Source organism: Pelecanus crispus, chromosome 4 (genome assembly GCF_030463565.1).
Source record: "Pelecanus crispus isolate bPelCri1 chromosome 4, bPelCri1.pri, whole genome shotgun sequence".
NCBI lineage: Eukaryota > Metazoa > Chordata > Aves > Pelecaniformes > Pelecanidae > Pelecanus > Pelecanus crispus.
The window spans coordinates 5956138-5978343 of record NC_134646.1 but is presented as its reverse complement, the minus strand read 5'-3'; the positions used below and the strand labels follow the sequence as shown (position 1 = coordinate 5978343).

The following is a 22206-nucleotide window of genomic DNA, read 5'->3' as shown; positions in this document are numbered from 1 at the left end:
TGCATTATTGCACTTCTGCGAAGCGGATGTGGCAAGAGCACAAGTCCTCATTTCTACCATATATTTGTCAGAAATTACGCAGGGATTCTATATAAATGGTGTTGCGATACAAGAGTTTAGAAGTAGTGTTTGACACAGTTTTTGAAACTAGAATCCAAGTACAGTAAACAGAACAGCTTTTAAAAATACTCCCTGGTTTTAGTTCACAGGAGTTGATCCTGATTTACATGATTCAAATGAAGTGAGATCAAAGGTATAATGTTAAGTTTAGTTTAAAGCGTGCCAGGGACTATGGGTAAGTCATAATTCAAGGGTTAGATCATTTTTTTTCTTAAATGGAGTTTTCTGGGGTTTTGTTTAACAAGTATAATTTGGTTAAGTGGTCAGAACTCTGTATATGAAGGCAGTGAAACAGTATAATGGGAAAGCTGTCCTGAATTTGACACCAAGTAATGACCGCTACTTGTCTTAATGGGAACTAGGAAAACTGATCTTGGGGAGTATGATTGATTACTGTTGCTGTGTTCACTTTATATGATCTTCTTCCTGGGTACGTTTCTAAGCATTACATTGCTTTATTTGGCAACAAAACCCTTTCATCTTACCTTTTCTTACTTACAGAAACTTGTGTCAGTAGTGTGTGTCAGGATTTGTATGCCACTTACATTATGAACAAAAGGAATTCCCAAAGGAATCCCTACCAGCCCAAGTCACTGCTGTGTATGCAGCAGTTACATACATTGAATGTTCCACTCTTGTGCTTTGGTTATCTTACAGAAAGTCACCTTAGTCCTGAAAGTACAGTTCAGCTGTCCAGAACTCATTGGCGCATGAGACAGCAAGACAGACAGACAGGATGCTGATGATCACCACTTAGTACTGATAAGAACTGATTCTGTACTGATAAGAACTGGTTCTGTACCGCAGTTGTATTTTCTGTTTCCAGATTGGTTAGACATCACTTAACAGTTGTTAGAGGAAAATGCTAACAAAAACTGAATTTAAGGATTCACATTAACAAAATGGTATTGCGTATTGATATAGGGAATGCAAAACCAGTACGGGCACAGAAAAAAAGCCAAAAGGCAAATTTGTTTAAACTCTTGAATTCCAGCAGGAAATGTTTGTGCTTCATCTTATCTAATACACTGTTACCCTTTATATATTTTATTCCATTAGGATGCTATTTTCCAGTAATAGTTTTATTCCAGGGGTGGACTTCACCCAGTACGTGTCAGCTTTCTGCAATAGTTCCTATTATCATCCACAGCGTTTTTCAAACAACTGAACACTGTATTTAGATTGCCTTATGGTACCACCTGTAAATTTTTTCAACATAACAGGACACTGTCTAATTTTCCCTGTGAATGGTCATTTTTCCTGTAGAACAACAAGCCTCCAAAGCCACCAGCTTATATCTTCATGATTGATGTATCGTACAGAAACATAAAGAGTGGCCTAGTTAAACTCATATGTGATGAACTGAAGACTCTGCTAGATAAACTTCCAAGGTAAAGAAACATAAATGTGCTTTGCTTAACTCGCTACACTGCGGTTCTCATGCAGCTTTGCATGCTGAGAGGTAAAAACAAGCTACAGCAAATGTCACAATTTACAGTACAGGCATTTTGGGGGTGATAGTGACCAAATGTTAATTTTAACACTGCTGGCAGTTCTTAAACTTTGATGTCTGGGCTTACTATATGAATGGAAAGAATCTGTCGTACCAATTGCACATGTAGCATGCATTCTTTTCCTTTCTTGTAGTGAACTCTAGCGGTATGTATTATCAGCTAAGTCCCAGCTTGTAGTTTTGACTTTACTTGCTGTAGCTGTTTACTGCAATGCTGCTTTTCTCATTAAACTAAACAGGGAAATACCAAAACCAGAATACTCAAGAATGGCAAGTCTCTCTAAAGCCAGTGTTGGTGGCTTGTATCTTTAGCTTTTATTGTTAATTAGCAAAACTTTTAAAGCTTCTTGCTGTGCTGTGAGACTTTTCTGTCCTCGTGTGTATCTGAGAGGAGAACAAATCTTGCAGGCAACAAACATTTTATGAAATACAGCACATTTGCTTTGTGAGCATTAAACACATGGTAATAATATTACCACTGATAAATATGAATGACAGCCTATTATTTTAGTGTAGTTTAGTATAGGTTTTAGTATAGTATATTAGTATAGTTTTCAGTAAAGTTTAAATAATGCAGAAACTTAGTGAAATGAGACCAGTGAAAGACTGAAAAATTAAGTAGACAAGACATTTCTCAGTGAGGGCATATAAAAGCATTGAAGAACATGCAGAAAGAAAATGCATTCCAAATAACAATACTTGCAGAGGGAGAACAGACTTAAGAAATGGAGCGCGCAAAGTGAGGAAGGGTGGGAGAAGAGATCCTTGAGATAATCTGGGATATGTTAAAAATCTTTTTTATCGTATGTCCTTCTGGGATCTCTGTGCATGAAAGAAATCCCACTCCAGGGTGAGGGGTTTGTCAGATGCCCATGTAAGGCCATCTCTCAAGTACGTTGTCATTGAAGATTACACTGGAGACACGAGTGTTTGATATTATCCTGAACATATCTCAGAGCTTTCCATCAGGATTGGTCATGACTGTGAAGATAATAAAAGGCATGAATGTAGTAACGAGAAGCAGTTGGCAGTTTAGAAACACCTAGGCATGAATAGGGAAAGTTGAGGAAAAATGAAAGCAAATGTATCTGTATCACAAAAAGGACACATTAATTCTTCTCTTCACCAGCACTCTGCAGAGATCTGCTGCTAAATAATTTGTTTGCAGGGCCAAAATTTTCATGTCCACTGAAAAAAGCAATAAAAAAATAAAGGGCAGGTCCTTCAGGTTCTTCAGACTCATCTTTAAACAATATTAATTTAAAAAAAAACATAAGGAATTCCACCAAAATTTGTGGTGAAACTTTTATTTTGGTGCTGAGACACAGAGGTCACTGTGTGTTCATTGTCTGTTGCTGGACAGAGACACCTGCAAAAATATTCTGCTGTTCCCACATGAGGTGAAAGCCCTGTGCTGGGAATTCACCCTGTGCTCATCTCTTTAAGAGGAAAGACTTGGGGTCGCAAAGCAACCTGTGTCACGAAAAGGCCGTTGGTGTGAAGGCCTGTGCCAGGCATGCCTGCGAAAGTGGCCGCGACGCGAGGAGTTAGAGGTAGTAAAGAAAGGATTAAGGTAGGTGGCTCAAGACATGGCATTAAGAACTTTGTGGTTTTGTAGACTTGCAGCACAGCAGAAAACACATGATTTGCTTGCTTGAAATTTTAGAGCAGACATTTTCAAACTTAGGTGTTCCAAACCAAAAACCCCTGACTCTCTATTTAGAGAAATATAGAGAAAAGTGTTTAGAGAAATTGTCCTTACGAGCTCAGAAAATCAGGCTAACTAGTTGTGCAAATATGATTTTTAGGTGCAGAATTAAAAACACATTTGAATGCATTTCTGTACATATGATCTAGACATCTCATTCTGAGACTTTGAAAAGAACTAAATAGTGTGTGAGCTACGTAGGCAATCGGCTGCTACATTTACAGCTAATCTTTAAAACTATGATAGAAGAAATTGGATGAAGTGTGGCAGTACAGACTGCCACAGGTAAGAGCAGTATCTGAAAAAACTGTCCCAAATACCTGCTGTGTAACAACTTTGGGACTCCCAGGATGATGTGGATACTTCTCTTTGAAGTAGGAAAGTGCTGTACGTGCAGGAAGTTAATAACACGTTGTCCTCATCAAGCTCCTGAATGCTCCCTGTTAATCATGTTACTAAGAAAACAGTGTGTGAGTGCTGGGAATGATTAGAAATTTACACTCAGAAATGATGCATCTGTTTGAGTTAGCTTATCTTGGAGGAATTATTTAAAATGCTTCTTTATGGAGTGTGTTCAATGTAGAATATTGATTTGGTTTAAATCAGAGTAGCCCCTTTCTCATCCAGCTGTGTTCCCATAAAACATGAATGGTAGACTAGCATTCTAGACTGACATGAGAGTTAAAGACTGCAGATGAGGAAAATTATTTCTCTCCCAAGCTCAAGGTTTTAGATGAAGCTTGTGAAACTGCCGATAACAATTTTCTTTTTCCCTGAAGACAAATAGATTTGATAGCCAGGAGGAAGGCTGACAGTTTTTTCTATGTGCTATAAGAAAAAATAAACAAGAATTGCAGTAAAAGTGTATTTGTGTTGTTTCTCCTCTTTAGTTTGACTTTTGATGCTGCAAGCATTTGTGAAGCCATGAAATGCAATCTGCTGCTTGCAGTGGAGTGGGATGGAGGCCTTGCCGTTGATTTTGGTGGGGGCAAGGCTTTACAGTCCTTAGGAGGATAAATATTTTCAACCCCTGGCTGCTTTACTGTGGTGAAGGCTCAGGGTGACTGTTAACACTCCTTGTTTCTTCAGAGGTTAGAGTGAACGATAAATAGTAAATTTTTTTGTCCTAAGTGCCTAGTAATTGGAAATACTATGGTAGGGCGCTGTTATTAAGTTCTTTTGGTGTGAAGGTAACATCTGTATGAGTCTGTCTGCATTATGGTATCCTGTTTGTCGATTTCTTTGTGCTAAATTTTTTACAATGATAACCTTCCCATGAGTGATTTCTTTTATAAACTCAAGAAGATACCATCAGCTTGGCTATTTCTGTGGTTGCTATTGCTGCAGTCTCAAAGAACTTTGTGGTACGTAGTTCTACATCCTGGTGAGACTAAACAGTAATTCTTGCTGTTCCCCTTTTACGAATGGAAACTGAGGCACAGAGAAATTAAATAATTTCCCCTCAGGTTGTAAATGAAATCCGTGGCATTGAATGAGGATTTCCAAGTGTCAGTATTTCGCATATGAAACTCTTTCAAACATGCAAAACATACAAAAGCATTAGACTACAGAGTCGGTACTTGCTGGTTTTGAGACATCTCACCATAAGTTAAGTAGGCTGCTTAAATGTTCAGTGTTGCTGTACAGAACATATGGGCTGACCTGTAGTAACTGCAAGTACCGCAGGCTTCCTTCCTATTGGCATTCTGCGTGCTAAAGGCTTGGTTTGTCATTTATGAGAGGAACACCCTGCTACAAGAAGGTGCTATTTTATTAGTAATTAAGACCAATTCTTTGAATAGGATTGCCTTTTAGGGAAAAGCTCACTAAACTTAGGACTCTAAACCTGGTAAGGGTCTAACTAGTACTATTAATAACACTGCTACTAATGGAAGAGCGGGCTACTGCTTAGGGGCGTTACCTCCACAAAAGCAGAGGCTGAGCCCGCTGCCTGCGGTGTTCCTGCAGGCGTAGCTCACAGCAACAGTTCGCTCACTTGGGTTGGCCTGGGGACTTACTAGCACTAATGAGTAATTTCTACAGTGTGTTTTCTGCACGATGCACAGCTATGGAGGATCTAACAGCTTTTGCTGCTTAAAAGTAGTCCTGCTGACGCAGGCGATTGACCCACCAAAGTCACCAGACATTATTCAAGCCTCGTTACTATTCTTGTGAGGCATCAATCATTAGTGTCACGGAATTACAGTGTGTTCTAAATAAAGCTGATTTTCTGATTGTATCTTGTAACTAATTGTCCTGTTCTGGCTTTCCCACATTTTGAGGACAACATGTTTTATTCTTTATCTTAGGGACTTCTGACTGCTTGGATGGGATGCACAGTTGATAGGGTTGACGTAAATATGTATTTTTTTAAAAAGTAAATAATACAGCAGTTGATTTTATCGGGGTGTTTTAATTTGACCAAAGGTAAAGATTGAGGCCATTACAGCTGCTTGGTTGTTGTTTGCTTTGTTGCTCCCAGTACAGATAATGATCTGAAAGCAGCCTCGCGTCTCAAAAGAATGCTTTCATTGCAAGGTCAGAACTTCAGAATTATAACCAGTTGGTTTTGTTTTTCTTACAGAGAAGAGCAAGAAGAGTCCTCAGCAATTCGAGTTGGTTTTGTCACTTATAACAAGGTCCTCCACTTCTTTAATGTAAAAAGCAGCTTAGCTCAGCCTCAGATGATGGTGGTCTCAGATGTTGGAGAAGTTTTTGTTCCTTTGCTGGATGGTTTCCTTGTTAACTTTCAGGAATCACGATCTGTTGTTATCAAGTAAAGTATAATTATTCCATGTGTGAATAAGATCTGAATGCTTATGATATGCCTTTTAGTCAATTGTGTTATTGGGTTTTGGGGGGTACATGTGTTTATTGAAATACTTTAGAAACCAGCAGATGCTTCAAGTCATATATTTCCACCTCTGAGGCAAAGAAAAAGTGGTATCAGCAACCCGCAGTGCTGAATTTGAAAGCCTGTTTTGGCCAGGTGTAAACCATGCACCTTCAGCTGTGCTGCTTCAAAAATGGGAGGGGTGTTGCAGCTGTGTGCTGTGTTGCGTGTTTTTCCTCTTGTGATGTAAATGATGCACGCCTGGATGTGATCTAAGGACTCTGGAGTCCTTATAGCACACTAGAACGCCTTAATTTTTAGCTATTTTTTATTTATTGCATGTTCCTTTACGTTACCAGCTTTGAAATAATGTATCTCATAGAATTTTAAAAATTCGTATTTTCTTTTATTCTGCATGTAATCCTAAGAAACTGAGCAACCAAAATTGTGTTTTTTAACATAAGTGTGCATGGAAAATATCTTCCTGTGTGAAGACTCGGTATGTTACAAGGTGTATTTGGGGATTATCCCAAATACGCTAACCAGTCGAGACACTGATCCTTTTGTCTTTCCTAGCTTGTTGGACCAGATTCCAGAGATGTTTGCAGACACTAACGAGGGTGAGACCATCTTCGCTCCTGTTATCCAGGCTGGCATGGAGGCGCTGAAGGTTAGAATGTTCCTCTCTGTAAGAGCAGCAGCTCTTTAATGAGACTAAGACTTGATAAGCTGCAGAAAGTCGGTTTGCTAAAAGCCAGTCCCAAGTCTTCCTACAAATCACAATGGGAAATCAGAAAAAAAAGTCGCTGATTGTTTCCAGCACTAACGTTCTGTTATTCTAACAGTATGTTTGAACTGCTTTGGTCAAAATGAGAACACTGACAAGCCAGAACATCTGTTTCCAGAGTTTGCTTATTGAGGGAAACCAGTCCCTAGAGTTTGTGCTATGTAGAACGGATGTTTAGGAGAAGATGAGGAGCGGGAGTCAGTTTCTCGTTCAGCATTAGAGAGAAATGAAAAACTGTTTAGTCACTGCAACAGAAATAATAGATACTCTGGATGTTTGCACAGATATCCAGTCCTTGCATGTGTGAAGAGCAGGAAAAGAGTCAGTATAAGATACAATTTTGCCCTGCCTCTTCTCCTGCTTCTGCTGACTTCTTGTGCAAAATGATATGACTCTTTATGACTGAGTCGGGTAGGGGGTTGGAGGGTTTCTGCTTAACTGACGAGTTCTCACAGCTTGAATACAGCTGAAAATGAATCTACAGGTCAAGATGCATCCCCAGTTGCTTTCTGTATGTCTGGGACATCCCCTAAAGTGCTGACATTTCCATGGAGTGCTGCCAGTTAAAAGAATGCCACCATGGTTCAGCACGAGATTCGTAGGGGCAGAAAACAGCCAGTGGTGTTTTAAAATAGTTGATTTATCTGTGAGCTGCGTATGAGTAAAGCATGAACTTTGACGAGATGAATTCGTTGAACCGAAAATACCCAACATTTCTCAAATCTGTTTCTTAAATATTTAATGAATACCTGTTTTCTTGTTATTTATTCACACTGCCAGGTTTGTGTGCAAAACATACATTTGGTTACCACTTCCATCAGAATGCTCTTCCCTAATACTTGACTTCTACAAAACAAACTTAAAGGCCATAATCGTAAATTTCCCTTGATGTTGGCTATAAAAGAAAGCAGCTCTTAATTAAGCTTTTTATTTAGTTTAGTATTTTAAAGTTACGATTTGTAAGGATTTTCACTGTGAATTACTAATATGCATATATACCTGTGCTCAAGAAAACAGTTCTTGTCTAAAAAGAATAAAACGGGTTGTGTTCCTATTTGTGATTAATGTTAATACTTTTAGAAATAATATATATACATTATAGAAAATTTGTCAAAAGCAATGTCAGTAATTCCTGATGTGTAGGTATTTGGTAAGTGTTTCAGTCTTCGGCAGAATGCTTCTTAAAAGGAATTGAAGAAATGGGCATTCGTGATTAAAGATGGCTATGCTTGAAATACTAGGGGTGAAATTTCAGCTCTCTTAAAAGTAAGATGCTGTCTTCAGTTGCATTTCTGCCATAGCAAAGAGATTTCTAGTTTTCCCAGAATGCTGTAGCTTATTTTGAAATGTGGAATATCTTTATCTTGTGAACATCTTGAGATCTGGAGGAGAAAGGGTACCAAAGCTGATTTGTGCTTGTAGTCTTGGGTATTGCAGTTTTAACCTGGATGTGCAGTTAAGTCTGGAGCAGGAAAAGGACAAATCCCTCTTCCTTCCTTCCTTCCCTTCACCCAGCTTCTTCAGTACTTGAAGACCTCAGAATTGCTAATCAGGTTTCATTTCACTTCGCTTGAACTTTTGGTCGGCCCTGAAGTGGTCAGGCAGCTGGACTAGATGACCGTTGTAGGTCCCTTCCAACTCAGATACTCTATTCTGTTCATTCCCATTAGCTGTCCCAATAGTCAGCGATTTCTAAGTTTTCCTACCAAAACTTGTTAATAGTACCAAGATGCCTGCGGTACTGCTACTGTTGTTACTCTCTTTGGAATTCAGGGTTTTCTGTCAGTAGTTTGGCATCTCAGTAAATATCATGTTCTCATTAGAGTTCTAAATAAGAATAGAAAACTTAAACAGGCAGTTACTTAATTTCTTAGTGACAGGAGGAAATGTTCATCACAAGTTTTGATACTCCTGCATTTTAGTGTAGATTTGAATGTGGAATCTGCTGCAGGAATGTAATCGTCACTCGTCTATAAAAACGTAGTGAACGCTTATGTGTTTGAACTGAAAGAAATAATTTTTCTGTTAAATTACATTTCTTTTTATCCAATTTTCTATTTGTACTTTTGACACTTGTTGCATAATGCTTGTATCCAATTGGAAAGTCTCCCAAGAGAGGTACTCCTAGTTTTGCCCATCAAGATTTTAGATTCCTATGTAGAAATCCCTGTCACGATGGATGCATCAGCCAACATATCTGTGTGCTAGACTAAGTTATTTACTGGCGTAAAGTTCTCAGTTTGTTTCAGGACTTACTTCCATCAAGTTTTGAGTCTCTAAATGAATTATTGAGCTCTGAGGAACTTGCAGAAAGCTTACACTGTTCTCTGAGATACCACAATGTATGAAAATTAGGCTTATCGTAGCAGTAATAAATATGCCAATATGGTGTCTTTGAAACAGGCTGCAGAATGTCCTGGAAAATTGTTTATCTTCCATTCTTTGTTGCCAACTGCGGAAGCACCAGGGAAGCTGAGAAACAGAGATGACAAAAAACTGCTCAATACGGACAAAGAAAAGGTATTTTCTACTCTGACTTGGGACAGCTATTACGCTGAATTTCTCTAATTGATCTTTTTTCATTTGTTTTCTTTTACAAAGATGTGCTGTTTAATTACGTAATACTCCCATTCTCATTGTGCCCTGATTATGTAGCTATATTGATATTGGCCCTACAGGAATACCAAAGTCAAACTGTGGTAGAGCAGCCATTCCTATCGATAAAGGACCACCCATCGCGAGCCTTTGCTACCTTCCTGTTTAGTGATTTAGGTCTCTAAGAACGTACTGAGTCAGTTCCCTGGATACCAGTTTATGGGCAGGGACAACATGTTTTTAATCGAATCCATGCCTCACTTAAAACTTCCACTTCATCTTTTTTTCATTCAAGTGGGCATTTGGATTGTGGTGGGCTACCAGCAGTATCTAATGTTGTGACACTTGTATTTTTTTAATTCTGTGCAGACACTCTTCCAGCCCCAGGTTAATTGTTACGAGGCCTTAGCCAGGGATTGCGTGGCTAATGGCTGCTGCGTGAATTTGTTCCTCTTCCCAAATCAGTATGTGGACGTAGCCTCCCTAGGTCTTGTCACAATGTACACAGGAGGAACATTGTACAAGTACAACAATTTCCAGGTAAGTGATGCAGATTTCCTGCCTTTCAGATAGCAACACCTGGGGATTTGTTGTTTTTCTTTTCATTTTAACGTGTGCTTCGACATTTAACGTAAAAGCAGAGTGACTCTAGAAAACTTACTTCTAAACTCCAGGGGATAAAATTCAAACTTAGAAATGACAGAGCAGGCTCAAATATTCATCTTGAAACAGTAATAGGCTAGTTGGTATCTTAAAATTAAATCCACTTACTTCGGTATGCTGGCATCTGAGCAGGGAAGTCAGTTACTCCTTTGTATACAGATATTTATATACAAATAAAAGTGCTTACGATAAAGACCCCCAAAAAAGCCATGCCACCACTTATTTGTTTCAAATGTTATGAGAATCTCTCTGGGGAGCAGGGGACCTTTTCTGTGTCAGGACCTGACCTGCAAAAAGCATTTTTTGCCAAGTCAGCGAGGCTACTCCGTAGTTCTTCAGGCTGTGCCATAAAATCCTAGCTAAGCTGCAAGGTTAAGTGCAAGAACGGATGTTACTGGAGACAATTTGCCTGAATAGAAATTCTGGATGTCCAAGCCTAGTGATGAGCTGGTCGGCACTTGCATAGATGTGTTTCTGTTAACAAAGCAACAGTCAACACTGTTTCTCTCTCTTTAAAGGAAAAGAGAGATGTTAGATGCGAAAAGAACGGCTTTGATGGCGGGGGCGGGGGTCCCAGGGTTGGGTTTCTGCTGTGTTGCTGCCACCCCGTGGGGAACTGCAACTTGTGCTTCTGCTTGGCATTCCTAGCTCGATGCCGACAGCCCGCAGTTCCTAAATGACCTCAGGAAGGACATAGAAAAAAAGACCGGATTTGATGCAATAATGAGGGTTCGGACAAGCACAGGTAACGGTACCCGTTGGGAATGAAAATAAACATGAATGCATATGACAATATATAATTGTAAATAATACAGTGCTGTACAGATCACTTGTGAGAGCAGGCTGTTTTAACTTCATTACGTACCTCTTGAAAAGTAACTGGATGGACTGATAAACCGCATTAATATGTCCTTCCTGTATATGCTTCCATAACACTTAATTTTCAAATATGAGTAAGGCTTCTGATCATTATGCATGCACCTTGGATTGTAAGTTGTATAAAAAAGCATTGCTGCTGGACACTTACGCGTTCCTTTGTTTTCATACTTCAAATCACGTTACTGCGTCTACTTTTCAAGCGTTTGTTCTTACCTCAAATGCAAGTATTTGAGAAACATACACGCACAAAGTGGCCAAGTCAACAGTGCAAAAGGTCCCGGGCGGTCTCAGAGGCACAGCGCAGCTTCACGGCCCGTCAGCTCTTCCCTCTCACCCAACTGTCAAAAAATGCCATCGGCAAGGACAGTTGGTGGTGCCCCCCGAGGCTGCACATCCCCAAGGGAAAATGGTTCCTGTTTCAGTAACCAAAACTGACTGACCATAAAAAGAAAGTCACAAAATAATGTCAATTTTATTTGCCATTTTTAAATAAAAGGATTTGTTTGTTTTGTTTTCATCTGGCTGTAGGCTTCAGGGCTACAGACTTCTTTGGTGCCATTTACATGAACAACACCACAGACGTAGAGATGGCAGCAGTTGACTGTGACAAGGCAGTGACAGTGGAGTTCAAACATGATGACAAACTGAATGAAGACAGTGGAGCCTTGATTCAGGTAAAAAGAAAAACTTACCTACATGTAATGTCATGAAATTGTGATCAAGAACTTGTGCAGCCGTAAGAGGGAAAAAAAAAGTGATGGTGTAGGACTGATGGGAGCCAGGCACAGCTTGCACAGACTCTGGTGACATAGTACTGCTAATAAGAAACGGTTTTAATTAACTAGGCGAAGGTTGCATCTTACCTCAAAAGCACAAACAATGCCCCTCATGACAGTTAGTGTGTTCAACTACCACTAAACTGCGTGTTCTATCCAGGGGTACCAAAATGCTTTCTAAACACTCACCATGACCTCATCAGCTATTATTTTTTCCATTTTACTAAATAAGTTTATTTGGAGTACAAGATTGGTTACTACTTACATGGAAGCTGCTATTGCTGTGGCAGTCCTTATGACACCTCTGTTCAAGAGCAGTTCTCTATTGCTCAACATCACTTCCAACCCCATGGACAGCTCAAGGCCCACAGCAACAACTGGTACCTGTGCAATGAACGTTCTCGCCTGCAGACTGTCAGCTGGCTGCCCGGCTCCCTCAGGCCCTTGGCACGTGAGCGCTGGAAGCCCCACAGCACTCACCTGCTGCCATCGCGATGCGCTCTGCGAATTACAAGAAGACGTGCAGGGCCCTCCCTCCCACGCAGAGCGGTTCCCATCTGGGAGGGGAGCGGGGAACGCCCGCCACGTTCCTCTGCTCAACGGGACGGCCCTGCAAGCTCACATCAGCCTGCCCGCAGTAGCACCACCAGCACGGGAATTTTGCCTGGCGCATCAGGAGCTTTGTTCCTACCTTGAAAATGCCAGGCTGTTCCAGAGCTACTTAAATCTTTGCTTCCCGCCTTAGTCCGCAACATGGGACCTCAGTCACAGTTCCTGGAAATGCCACTTAGGCAGTAACTGACACTTCTCTGCGTAAATTGCCAACAAACAGCCTTGCGACACATCTTTTGTTAGGAACAGGAATATCTATCGTGCCCATTATCAGATAATGGGAGGTTGTTTACTACTCTAGATGTTTAATCATGACCTTTTTTTTTGTTTAATGACAGAAGACGTTACAGCTTGCAAGGTTTTAAACTTAAGCCATAGAATTATCTGCACTTTTTATTTCTGTTCTGCTTGGCCTTCAGCTTGGCCCTCTAAACACATTTCATAGCTCAGCAGGTAACCCCTGTATGAATGCGGCGCGGTGGAACATCCAGTTTGGTACGGCTGAAGTGGCTTCCTCCAGCCGTGGTGCAGCAGTGATGGGGATGTATATGCCACGTACATGGTGCATTTACAGCTCTTCCATAGGAGCGCTACTTGTGGCAGTAGCTAACGCAAGGCAGACTACAGCAACTTGGAGCCTGTGTTTGCCCTGCTTTGGCTCCAGGCTTTGGATCACGCATTATATTGAAGTGTCAACATTATGTTGAAGTAGAATTGGTGTCACAAGGAAGTTCTTAAACTATACCCTCAATTTTTACTATCTAAGCCCATGGTAGATGCAGGATACAAGGGTTAGCAAGACCTCTTGTTTCTTTCATTTCACAAGCAACTTATTCACGTAAAAAAAAAGACCCGCTAAACTTTTCAAGATTAGGAAGTTTTTCTGTGTTGTTTTTGCCAAGCGATACTGTGATGGGCAGAGTACTTCTGAGCAAGCTTCTCATCTCCTGTGTGGCGTCTTTTCAGATACATTTATTTGAACTGGTCAAATATTACACAAAGTATGATTTCCAGATTTACAATCGGTAGTCTCTTGTTTTCAGATGATACCATCAATATGTAGGAAATGAGAGTAATAAGCCTTTCAATCAGTTGCATTATTATTTTTTTATCATTTTAAGATTAGTAACCTAATGTACTTCCATTAAAAAAACCAGGCATGTTGCTCCTCTGGATGACAGAAGCACTGAAGCAGCACTGCAAGGCTAGGCTGCCTTCAGAAGTAATTATATGCCTCTTACACACAAAGTGGGTGGCTCTTGCATGACAGCAGCTTTTTGTTTTAAAATAAAAATGACCGGTAATTTGCTCCTCTCTTGCAGTGTGCTGTCCTTTACACATCAGTAAGCGGGCAAAGAAGACTTCGCATACATAATATAGGTTTAAATTGTAGCTCCCAGTTAGCTGATGTCTACAAGACTTGTGAGACTGATGCACTTATCAACTTCTTTGCTAAGTCAGGTAAAGTTATAACAGACCCATTTTGGTTCCTTTTTTACTTTGGGGTGGAGGAAGGGGAAGGAAAGGGAGCTGAAGCGCTAACCTAGTGCGGAATTATGTTTTGTAACTTGCTCCTCCAAGCCTGAGCAACTCCTGAAGTATTCTAAAATTGAAAAGACAAGTAGATGACATATTTTAGACATACTGCCATAAAATTAATGCTTGGAAGGTAGCTAGAAACATGTCATGCACAAAACTGTATAGGCACAGTAGTGGAAATGGACATCCTGTCATAGTGTTGGAGGTTTGGTCGGGGGGTGGTGTTATTTTTTGGCAAAGATGAATAAATGAGATGCTGTCTGTAAAAGAGACTAAAGAACAGCCATAGACCTCAGGTTAATAAAATCAGAAGCTAGCAGAATCTGCATACTTTAAGAGTTATGTGTCCATCCTTAGCACGCTCTTTTATTCTTCTGTATTTGTAGCTTTTAAAGCCATTCTAAGCCAACCACTGAAGACGGTCAGAGAGATCCTGGTGAGTCAGACAGCTCACATGCTGGCGTGCTACAGGAAGAACTGTGCCAGCCCATCAGCAGTAAGCCAGGTAAAACCCACCTGAACTCAGTCCCTCCCCAGCCAGGCTTTGCAGCAGGTGAACAACGACCACGCCTGCAGCATCAGCAGTGCCAGAAAGGAGAATTTCAGGACAGACCTTTCCTTTTTTTTTTTTTTCCCAACATAATTAATGACAGGTGGGATTCCATGGTAGTGATTACAACACCCGGAGGCTGTCATTGCAGAACAAATAGCAATGCTGTTGAGGAAACTGATGATCATATTGACACAAAGGAGCTTAGCCAGCCGTTTTCTTCCTGCTGGAATTATGTGCTGACTCACTAAGCTTTCACTTTCTCTTCTTACATTGTTAAAAGATTTTAGTATTACAATTTTTCACAAATAAGACTGTTATTGTCAAAAAATGAAAATAGCATTGAATCTTAGTAAACAATCTGAATTTGCACATAGGTCTCTCAAGTGTGCTGGAGTGATAAATACCTGGTGTCTAGATGGGGTCAAACTCCTAGGGGGAAAAAAAAGTCCATGCTGATTAAGATAACAGTCTGTTAATGCCTTTATTTACCAAAGGGTAGTAAGAAGCTCTAGGAACTTGATTACTTGTATTACAGACTACTTGAAAATTCTTTCATCTTAAGACATCTCTGTTATTTTCAGCCCATTCTTTTATATATTCAGAACATTTGGGGAGGTCTAACTGAACCAGCAGGAAGGTTTTCACATCCTTTCAGCAACTGTTTCTGACAAAAGTCTTTTTCTGTAACAAACAAATACCCAAAGATAGCTGAACTAAACCCAAATCCTGTAAGCATTTGAATTTAACTTCTGTTTTTCTTGCAACTCTCAAAATATTTCCTTATCTCCTTCAGATTTTGAGGCATTTTAAAAGATAGCAGGAACAGTCGGCTTGCTGACACTTTTTTTGAATGACAACTGCCAATTTTGTACATTAATGCTGAAGTTAATAGGAAGGCCAAAGGATGCTGACAATGTTGGAGGCATTTGATTTAGATTAGTTCCTTTGATCATCTTTAAACTGTATTACCCAATTATTTCTTCTTCTTTTTCTTGAATGTAACCTATAGTTTAGAACTGTTAGCACATCCTAATTATATGACCTAAAATTCAATGCTCCAGTAAAAGCAAGAGTCGTTTCCTTTTAAACTATTCACCCTTACGTCCTGGCACTGCAACTTAGAGAAAGACTAAGGCTTTTCCATACCATGCAACACTTCCAATAATCAAAACCCTGGGCAATGAATTGTTTAATGCTAGTGTGGGCCAAATATGTTAGAAGCAATACCAGAGAGATGCTTACTGTGGACCTTCGTTGCCCTCCTACATTGTTCAGAGTAAAACCACCCACTTCTACGTAACTGCCCTTTCATTTAGTACCTGAAAATGAGCATGGGTCACAGGGAGATGACAGCAGCCAAGAAGATGACTACAGAATATAGGGCAGAGAGTTTCCGTTGGATTCTTATTAAACGTATTAAACGTATTAACCATTCAGAGCTGTCACATCTGCTTTGAAACAGCAAAAAGTTTTCTGGGTTTCTTTTGTCTCTTTAATCAAAGAGAACAAGCAGTGGTTTATTTAAATGTGTCAAAGTCTAGCTCTCATTCCCCCGCGCAAGGGATCTATTAAATATCAAGCTTTCTCTGCCTCTCAGCTCATCCTTCCGGATGCAATGAAGGTGCTGCCTGTGTACATGAACTGTCTGTTGAAGAGCTGCACGCTGGTTGGCAGACCAGAAATTCCCACTGACGAGAGAGCTTACCAGCGACAGCTGGTCATGTCCATGGGCGTAGCTGACACGCAGTTGTTTTTCTACCCCCAGCTTCTGCCTCTTGTGAGTACGTTGTTTGCACATCTTTTGGTTTTCAGTAAAGTTTTCAGTATGCTGTGATTTTTATAATTGTGCAGATGCAGCAAAGACTCTGTCTGCTGGCCAAGTGTTAGACTATTATGCTGGATTAAATTTTTACTGTGATGTAGTTGCTAGTTGAACTAAATTGAGGAGGGAGGGTAGAACCTCTAGTTTCATGGAAAATGGGGAATTAACATTATCAGTCACTGACATCAGCAACCTCTAAGAATCTCACTGTACTTTTAACAAGGTTTTTTTGGCCAGGCTAATGAAAGATGCCAGCTTTACTAAAGATCAATACTGGTGTGCAAATGTCTCCCCGCTTATGGCAGGTCTTCCTTTGCATGCAGTCCGTTAAGTGAAAAAGAAGAGGTTTGGTTTCTAATTCCTCTAATCTGGAAAGGAACCACTAAAATGTACTAAACCCTTCAATAGTTACTCTTCACTATCTAATTAGAGCTTTAGTCACCTTGAAGTCACCACGTCTACAACTCTTGTGTATTTTTGGCCGGCAGCACAGCCTGGATCTGACGAGCAACACTGTCCCAGCTGCTGTCCGCTGCTCTGAGGAACGTCTCTCGGAAGGAGGGGCCTTCCTTCTGGCCAACGGGCTGAGTATGTTCCTATGGCTGGGAGTCAGCACGCCCCCGGAGCTCATCCAAGGGCTTTTCAACGTGCCGTCCTTTGCACACATCAGCACGGAGGCTGTGAGTAGAGTCCCTTTTTTCAGAACTTATGATTTAGTAAGACCAGACTGCTAATCAGAGAAGCAAGTGTGGTGGATTTTCATCATTCAACTAAAAGCAGAAACAGATGACCAGCAGAAGGTGTCAAGATACCAGAAGTGTCTTAACATACATAAAACTTTAATAAGCTTTTTACACTCTGAACGCTTATGGGGGAAAGCTTTCACAACATTTTTAAACCTTCTTAAACTTTCACTGTTGCAGGTACTAAAGTCCTATTGAATGTGTATTGCTAAAATTGGAACAAAACACTTTGCAATAGTTAAAGTTTCTCCTGATAATGAATGTTCATTATGATGATTTTAAACTGAAGAACAGCTTAGACAGATGAGTCTTTAAGATGAGACAGGTGAGAGACATATTTTTGTGAAGGAGCTGGCATTTCCCAGTTCAGAATGAAATCCACAGTAACTTGCATCATAAGTATCAGCAGCTAGTCCTGTGTGACTTCGTAAGAGATGTGACCGGAAGGTAACAACCTGCCATGCCTTTGTTCTAACAGACATCACTGCCTGACCTGGACAATCCATTTTCTAAGAAGCTTAAGTCAATAGTGGAGCACATCCAGAGCCAAAAGCCCTACACTATGAAGGTAAGGCTTCTCTCTGCCTCAACTCATTCCTCATATCCATTCAAAAGCACACTACTGGCTTGGACAAAACTTACTGGTAGCTGTAAAAGGTTTTACGTATCAGGAATTTTCCTGTACGTCAGGGGTTTCCAGCATGCATTGTCTGCACAAGCATCTCAAAGGTGCTTAATTCTTCATCGAAACAGATTTTCAGAGGTAGTCAATTCTAAAGGTTACCATTTTATTCTGCAAACCTTAATTCACACTAGTCTCTCTCCCCTGTGTTCATAAATACAGCTACTGAAATGTGGAGGTTTGGTTTGGGTGTGTCCGTCCCCCCCCCAACAGCATACAGTAGTAAGATACAGGAAAACCGTACTGCCACCGAGTATGCCTGTATCCTAAAAATCTCTTCTCTTTTCAGCTGATTATAGTGAAACAACGGGAGCAGCCAGAGATGCTTTTCCGACAGTTCCTAGTAGAAGACAAGAGTATTTATGGAGGAGCTTCTTACGTGGATTTCTTATGCTGCGTTCACAAAGAGATCTGCCAGCTGCTCAGTTAAGGAAACGCAAGTATAATGTGTCGAGTTTCTTTTTGATTTTGCAAGAGGGACAGTCACTGGTGCCTGAAGGCTGGCCCACAGCTCCACCGTACCTGGGCATTCTGCTGTGCTTTACTGAACCTTTTCTGTGCTCTTTTTGTACAGTTTCATTTCCCACAACCTCTCGCTGAGTATTTAGCTTACTTATTAAGTGGTAGAATAGGAAGTTCTGCACTCAGGTATTCATCTTCTAGGAGTCCCGACTCCTCCTCTAAGTGAGTGAACTGCCAGATTTCAGACTGTCAATGCTTAAGAGCATATGGTATGCATTTATTAAAATACAATTTAGAAAACTCTTTAATTATTCCTTTTGCTAGTCATAAGTTGTACGAGAGCCAGGAAAGAGGCTAAAAATCTATACAGAAGAGGAAAAAAAAAACCATAACACTGCTTTTTCTAAGTGAGGGCATACAATTGAATCAGATTTGTAGTAATCAGGTAGCTCAAAGTCCTTCATTTACATGAATCTTTTAAAAAAAAAAAAAAAAATCTAGAAAATAAGCCCCTTTTTCCTGGAGGGGACAAGCATTACTAGCTAGAGAAACAGAGCTCTGGGTAACCTTCCACACGTGGGGTTATCCAGGACACAAAAATGCCTCAGTTTATAACTGGACGTAAGGTTAACAACAGCGGACCACGGGAGGAACAGTAATCAAACGATCCTTTCGCTAAGTTTGGCAGATAATGCCACACCATTACAGTGCAATTCTCTAGTCCTAAGGGCAGCAATTTACTGTAGCATACTATTTAATTACATTTTCAAAATTGAACGTTAGGTTTATAAATAATAAATTTAGTACGTACATTTGCTAACTGAAATATTCCCAATGCAACATAGATAAATGTCTGTCCCTCAAAATTTCAGTGGCAGGTCAACAGTAAGACAGTTGACACATTAACCAAAGGTTATTTGTGGTGCTATAAAAAGAAAGCCTCTTGTTTAACACCAGTTCTATTACAGTGACCTCTTCTCACATGACTGATTTATTCAACAGTCACCACTTTGAAAAATAAGCCTTGTCTAATATCTAAGGTAGAATTTAGAGAACCAGAGCATTTGGAAGAGCTGTTTACCTCAGATACTTCATCTTTAGGACCAATGCCTCTCTGCATGTGAGGGTTGAACTTTTCCAAACGTGAAAAGCTATTGTTACAAAAATCAGTGTTTCAAAGCAAGCAAAAAAACCCTCAAAAGTAAAGATAAGAGTTGGGCCTCCTAAAAAAAAAAAAAAAAAAAAGTGCCTTTGAACATGTTAGTGTCACTACTTAGTGTTAATCATTTTAATATCCCGGATAAGCAGTCAAGATGCATATTTTTTGGTTTGACAGCTTATCAAAACAGTTGTATCCTGATACACTGAGAGCTCTTAAAGTAAATGGTTGTATTACAAAAGGATCCTCGGACTGAATTCAGCTGCCAAGACAAGCACTTTCTAGCTGAAGACATTACCCTGTAAAAAGTATTTGTTACCATTCCAAATCAGTGTACTTTGTAAAATGACACCAGCAACTCTTTGTGTAAAGACATAAGCAATTATTAAATATAATAATCATGTGTGTGCTCATTCTTTCATATACTAAGTTCTCTAAGCTTTTTATGCTATCAGCCTCTGCCAAATGCTATCCAACACCTCTTAAACAGGAGCACCTAAAACTAGTACCTGGGGTCACTACAGAGGGTGGAAACTGCCTTCAGGGTTTGTGCAACTCCTCCCCCTGCCTTTCCCTGTAAGCACAGCAAGAGAAAGAAGTTTGTTACGCTGACTTCAGGAGCCAGGGAACATGGCAAAGTTAAATTAGCAACAATAATTCCTACACAGCATAATAAACAATGCCATGCATCCAACAGTTAGTAAAGACCACTGTGGGTCACCTCCTACCAGAGTAAAAACACTTTAAATACAGGCAACCTCATCTGGCATTACAGAATTTTCAGTGTGTTTCCACTGTTAGCATCACCTGTTATGGTAAGGAGACCTGGTCAAACTAGGTCTCAAATGTGCCAAAACAGCCTGGCAAGTAGACTGTTTTAGAAAAAAATCACTTACCAGGTGAGTCAGGAAGATGCAGCAATTCTCACCTAAAGGCAGTGTAATTAGGGAAAGGCTTGTGCTCAACTGCAACAAATGCGTTTCCCCTCAGGAAGCTGGCGAGCTGCTCCCCCAGACAGCTCCTGCCTCAGCCATGCTTGCGCGTTTCCTTACCTTATTCCGTGGAGTTTGCCGATAGCCAGAAGACCACATCTGCACCACAGCCACGCGCATCTGCTGCTTGGTCAGCTCAGGCCACACAGCAACAGTGACCAACTGCTTTAGGGGAACCTGTTTTACACCGAGAATTCCAGCCAAAGCATATGTGTCACTCACCTGTGCACCAGCAAAGCCTGCGGAGAGCAGGATTTCAGGCACAGAGGCACTACTCAGAACAAAGCTGTAGCAAGACAAAGCTATTTATACTTGCACAGCTCATGCATCAGCGCTCTAGCCTTTTTACCTCTATTAAGACATCCTGATGGCTAAACTAGCACCAAGATACAGTCACACCTTGATACAGCAGCTCCTGCAGCAATCATAAAAGTTACCAGCAGACATATTTCAAGTGCAGTTCTTCTCTCTCTCCAGCATAAACGGCAGGACTGTAATATTCAACTCAGCTTTACAGCAGTTAGAGATTTTCTTTTTCCTTTTCAATTGCTGCAATAATTCTACTCAAAATTACTTCATGTTTTGGCACCCACTAGCCTACGCAGCACATCCAGCATTCCAACCGGCAGCAGTAGACAGTGGAAGGAATTCTCAGGCCAATGGCTGGACTTCCACACACTGATTTAGAGTTGACCAATATCTTAAAATCCCTTTGAAGCGCAACGCTAAGACATCCCAAGGATCTTGTCAGTGTAACTGCAAATTCATATAGGGTGTGAGATATTCAAAGTACTATAAGCCTCCTCCAGAATGGAAAACATGACAAGATGTAGACAGGCATCCCAAATCAGATTGGTGGCATTATGCATTTAATAAAATTGGAAAGGAAGAAACTTGTTAGGCTTTTTTATCTTCAAGGATAGCAGGCTCAAATTAAGTCTTCATTTACTTGTGGTAAATGAAATATTCATCAGTTCACTGATTATGAGCATTAGCCTCCTTCTGTTAAAGCATTTCAACTGAGAAATTAACTGACAACTGGAAATGAAATTAAAAGCTTTTCATCTCTGGACACCACTTTAGACAGGGTCCAAATCAACAGTGATTAAAAAAAGATGACCAGATGTTTTTTTTCCTGCGTAACTGGGGGGGGGGGGGGGGACGGTGTTTTACTACATACAGTATTTTCTAAGTAAGTGTCTTCTCCATAACCACAAGTACGTGACACCAAGCCTTTGGGTACACGCACCCATGCACTACTGCCTTACCTGTACAGGCAGTCTGTTGCTGTTGAAACACCACCTTCAGCTCACGACCGGCAGGTATCGTTCTTCATGGAGGACATGTAGAAAGTTCTATTTCCTTGTCCATTAACCTCAACTGAAAAAGCACGGTCAGTTGCTTGTTGACCAGACCCTATAAAAATTTCTGTGCTAAGATTATGTGCACCAAAAGAACAGTTACTGCTTCCTCTTTTACAACAGTAGGGAGGAAACCACAGTAAAACGTAGCAATTCCAAAACCTCAAGAAGAAACCCACAAAATATTAAGAAAAATATTTCAACATTAGCTTGATAAACAAGTTTAATAATCTGCTACTTTACAGGACAGTTATTTAAAAGCTAAGCTTCAGGGGAGAAACATTATGAGACTTAAAAGCCAATTTTCCAAAATCCATACCTAAGACTTTGACAGCCAGGTTTGTTCAGCCCACCAAGTATTGACCAAGAAGTTCAGAGTTGTGGTTTTGCTAAAAACAAATACAGCA

The 22206-nt window shown here is 40.4% G+C and overlaps 1 protein-coding gene across 1 annotated transcript in view; it reads left to right on the top strand.

Annotated features, from left to right (window-relative positions):
- Nucleotides 1-18255, top strand: part of SEC24D (SEC24 homolog D, COPII component) — a 52156-nt gene extending 33901 nt beyond the window's left edge. The window contains exons 10-22 of the mRNA XM_009478135.2: nt 1387-1511; nt 5926-6117; nt 6751-6844; nt 9365-9481; nt 9926-10096; nt 10868-10964; nt 11627-11772; nt 13809-13947; nt 14412-14530; nt 16176-16355; nt 16889-17080; nt 17622-17711; nt 18115-18255. Coding sequence (XP_009476410.1) covers nt 1387-1511; nt 5926-6117; nt 6751-6844; nt 9365-9481; nt 9926-10096; nt 10868-10964; nt 11627-11772; nt 13809-13947; nt 14412-14530; nt 16176-16355; nt 16889-17080; nt 17622-17711; nt 18115-18255 — 1803 coding nt within the window. The remainder of the gene's footprint in view (nt 1-1386; nt 1512-5925; nt 6118-6750; nt 6845-9364; nt 9482-9925; nt 10097-10867; nt 10965-11626; nt 11773-13808; nt 13948-14411; nt 14531-16175; nt 16356-16888; nt 17081-17621; nt 17712-18114) is intronic.
- The last annotated feature ends 3951 nt before the right edge of the window (nt 18256-22206 follow it).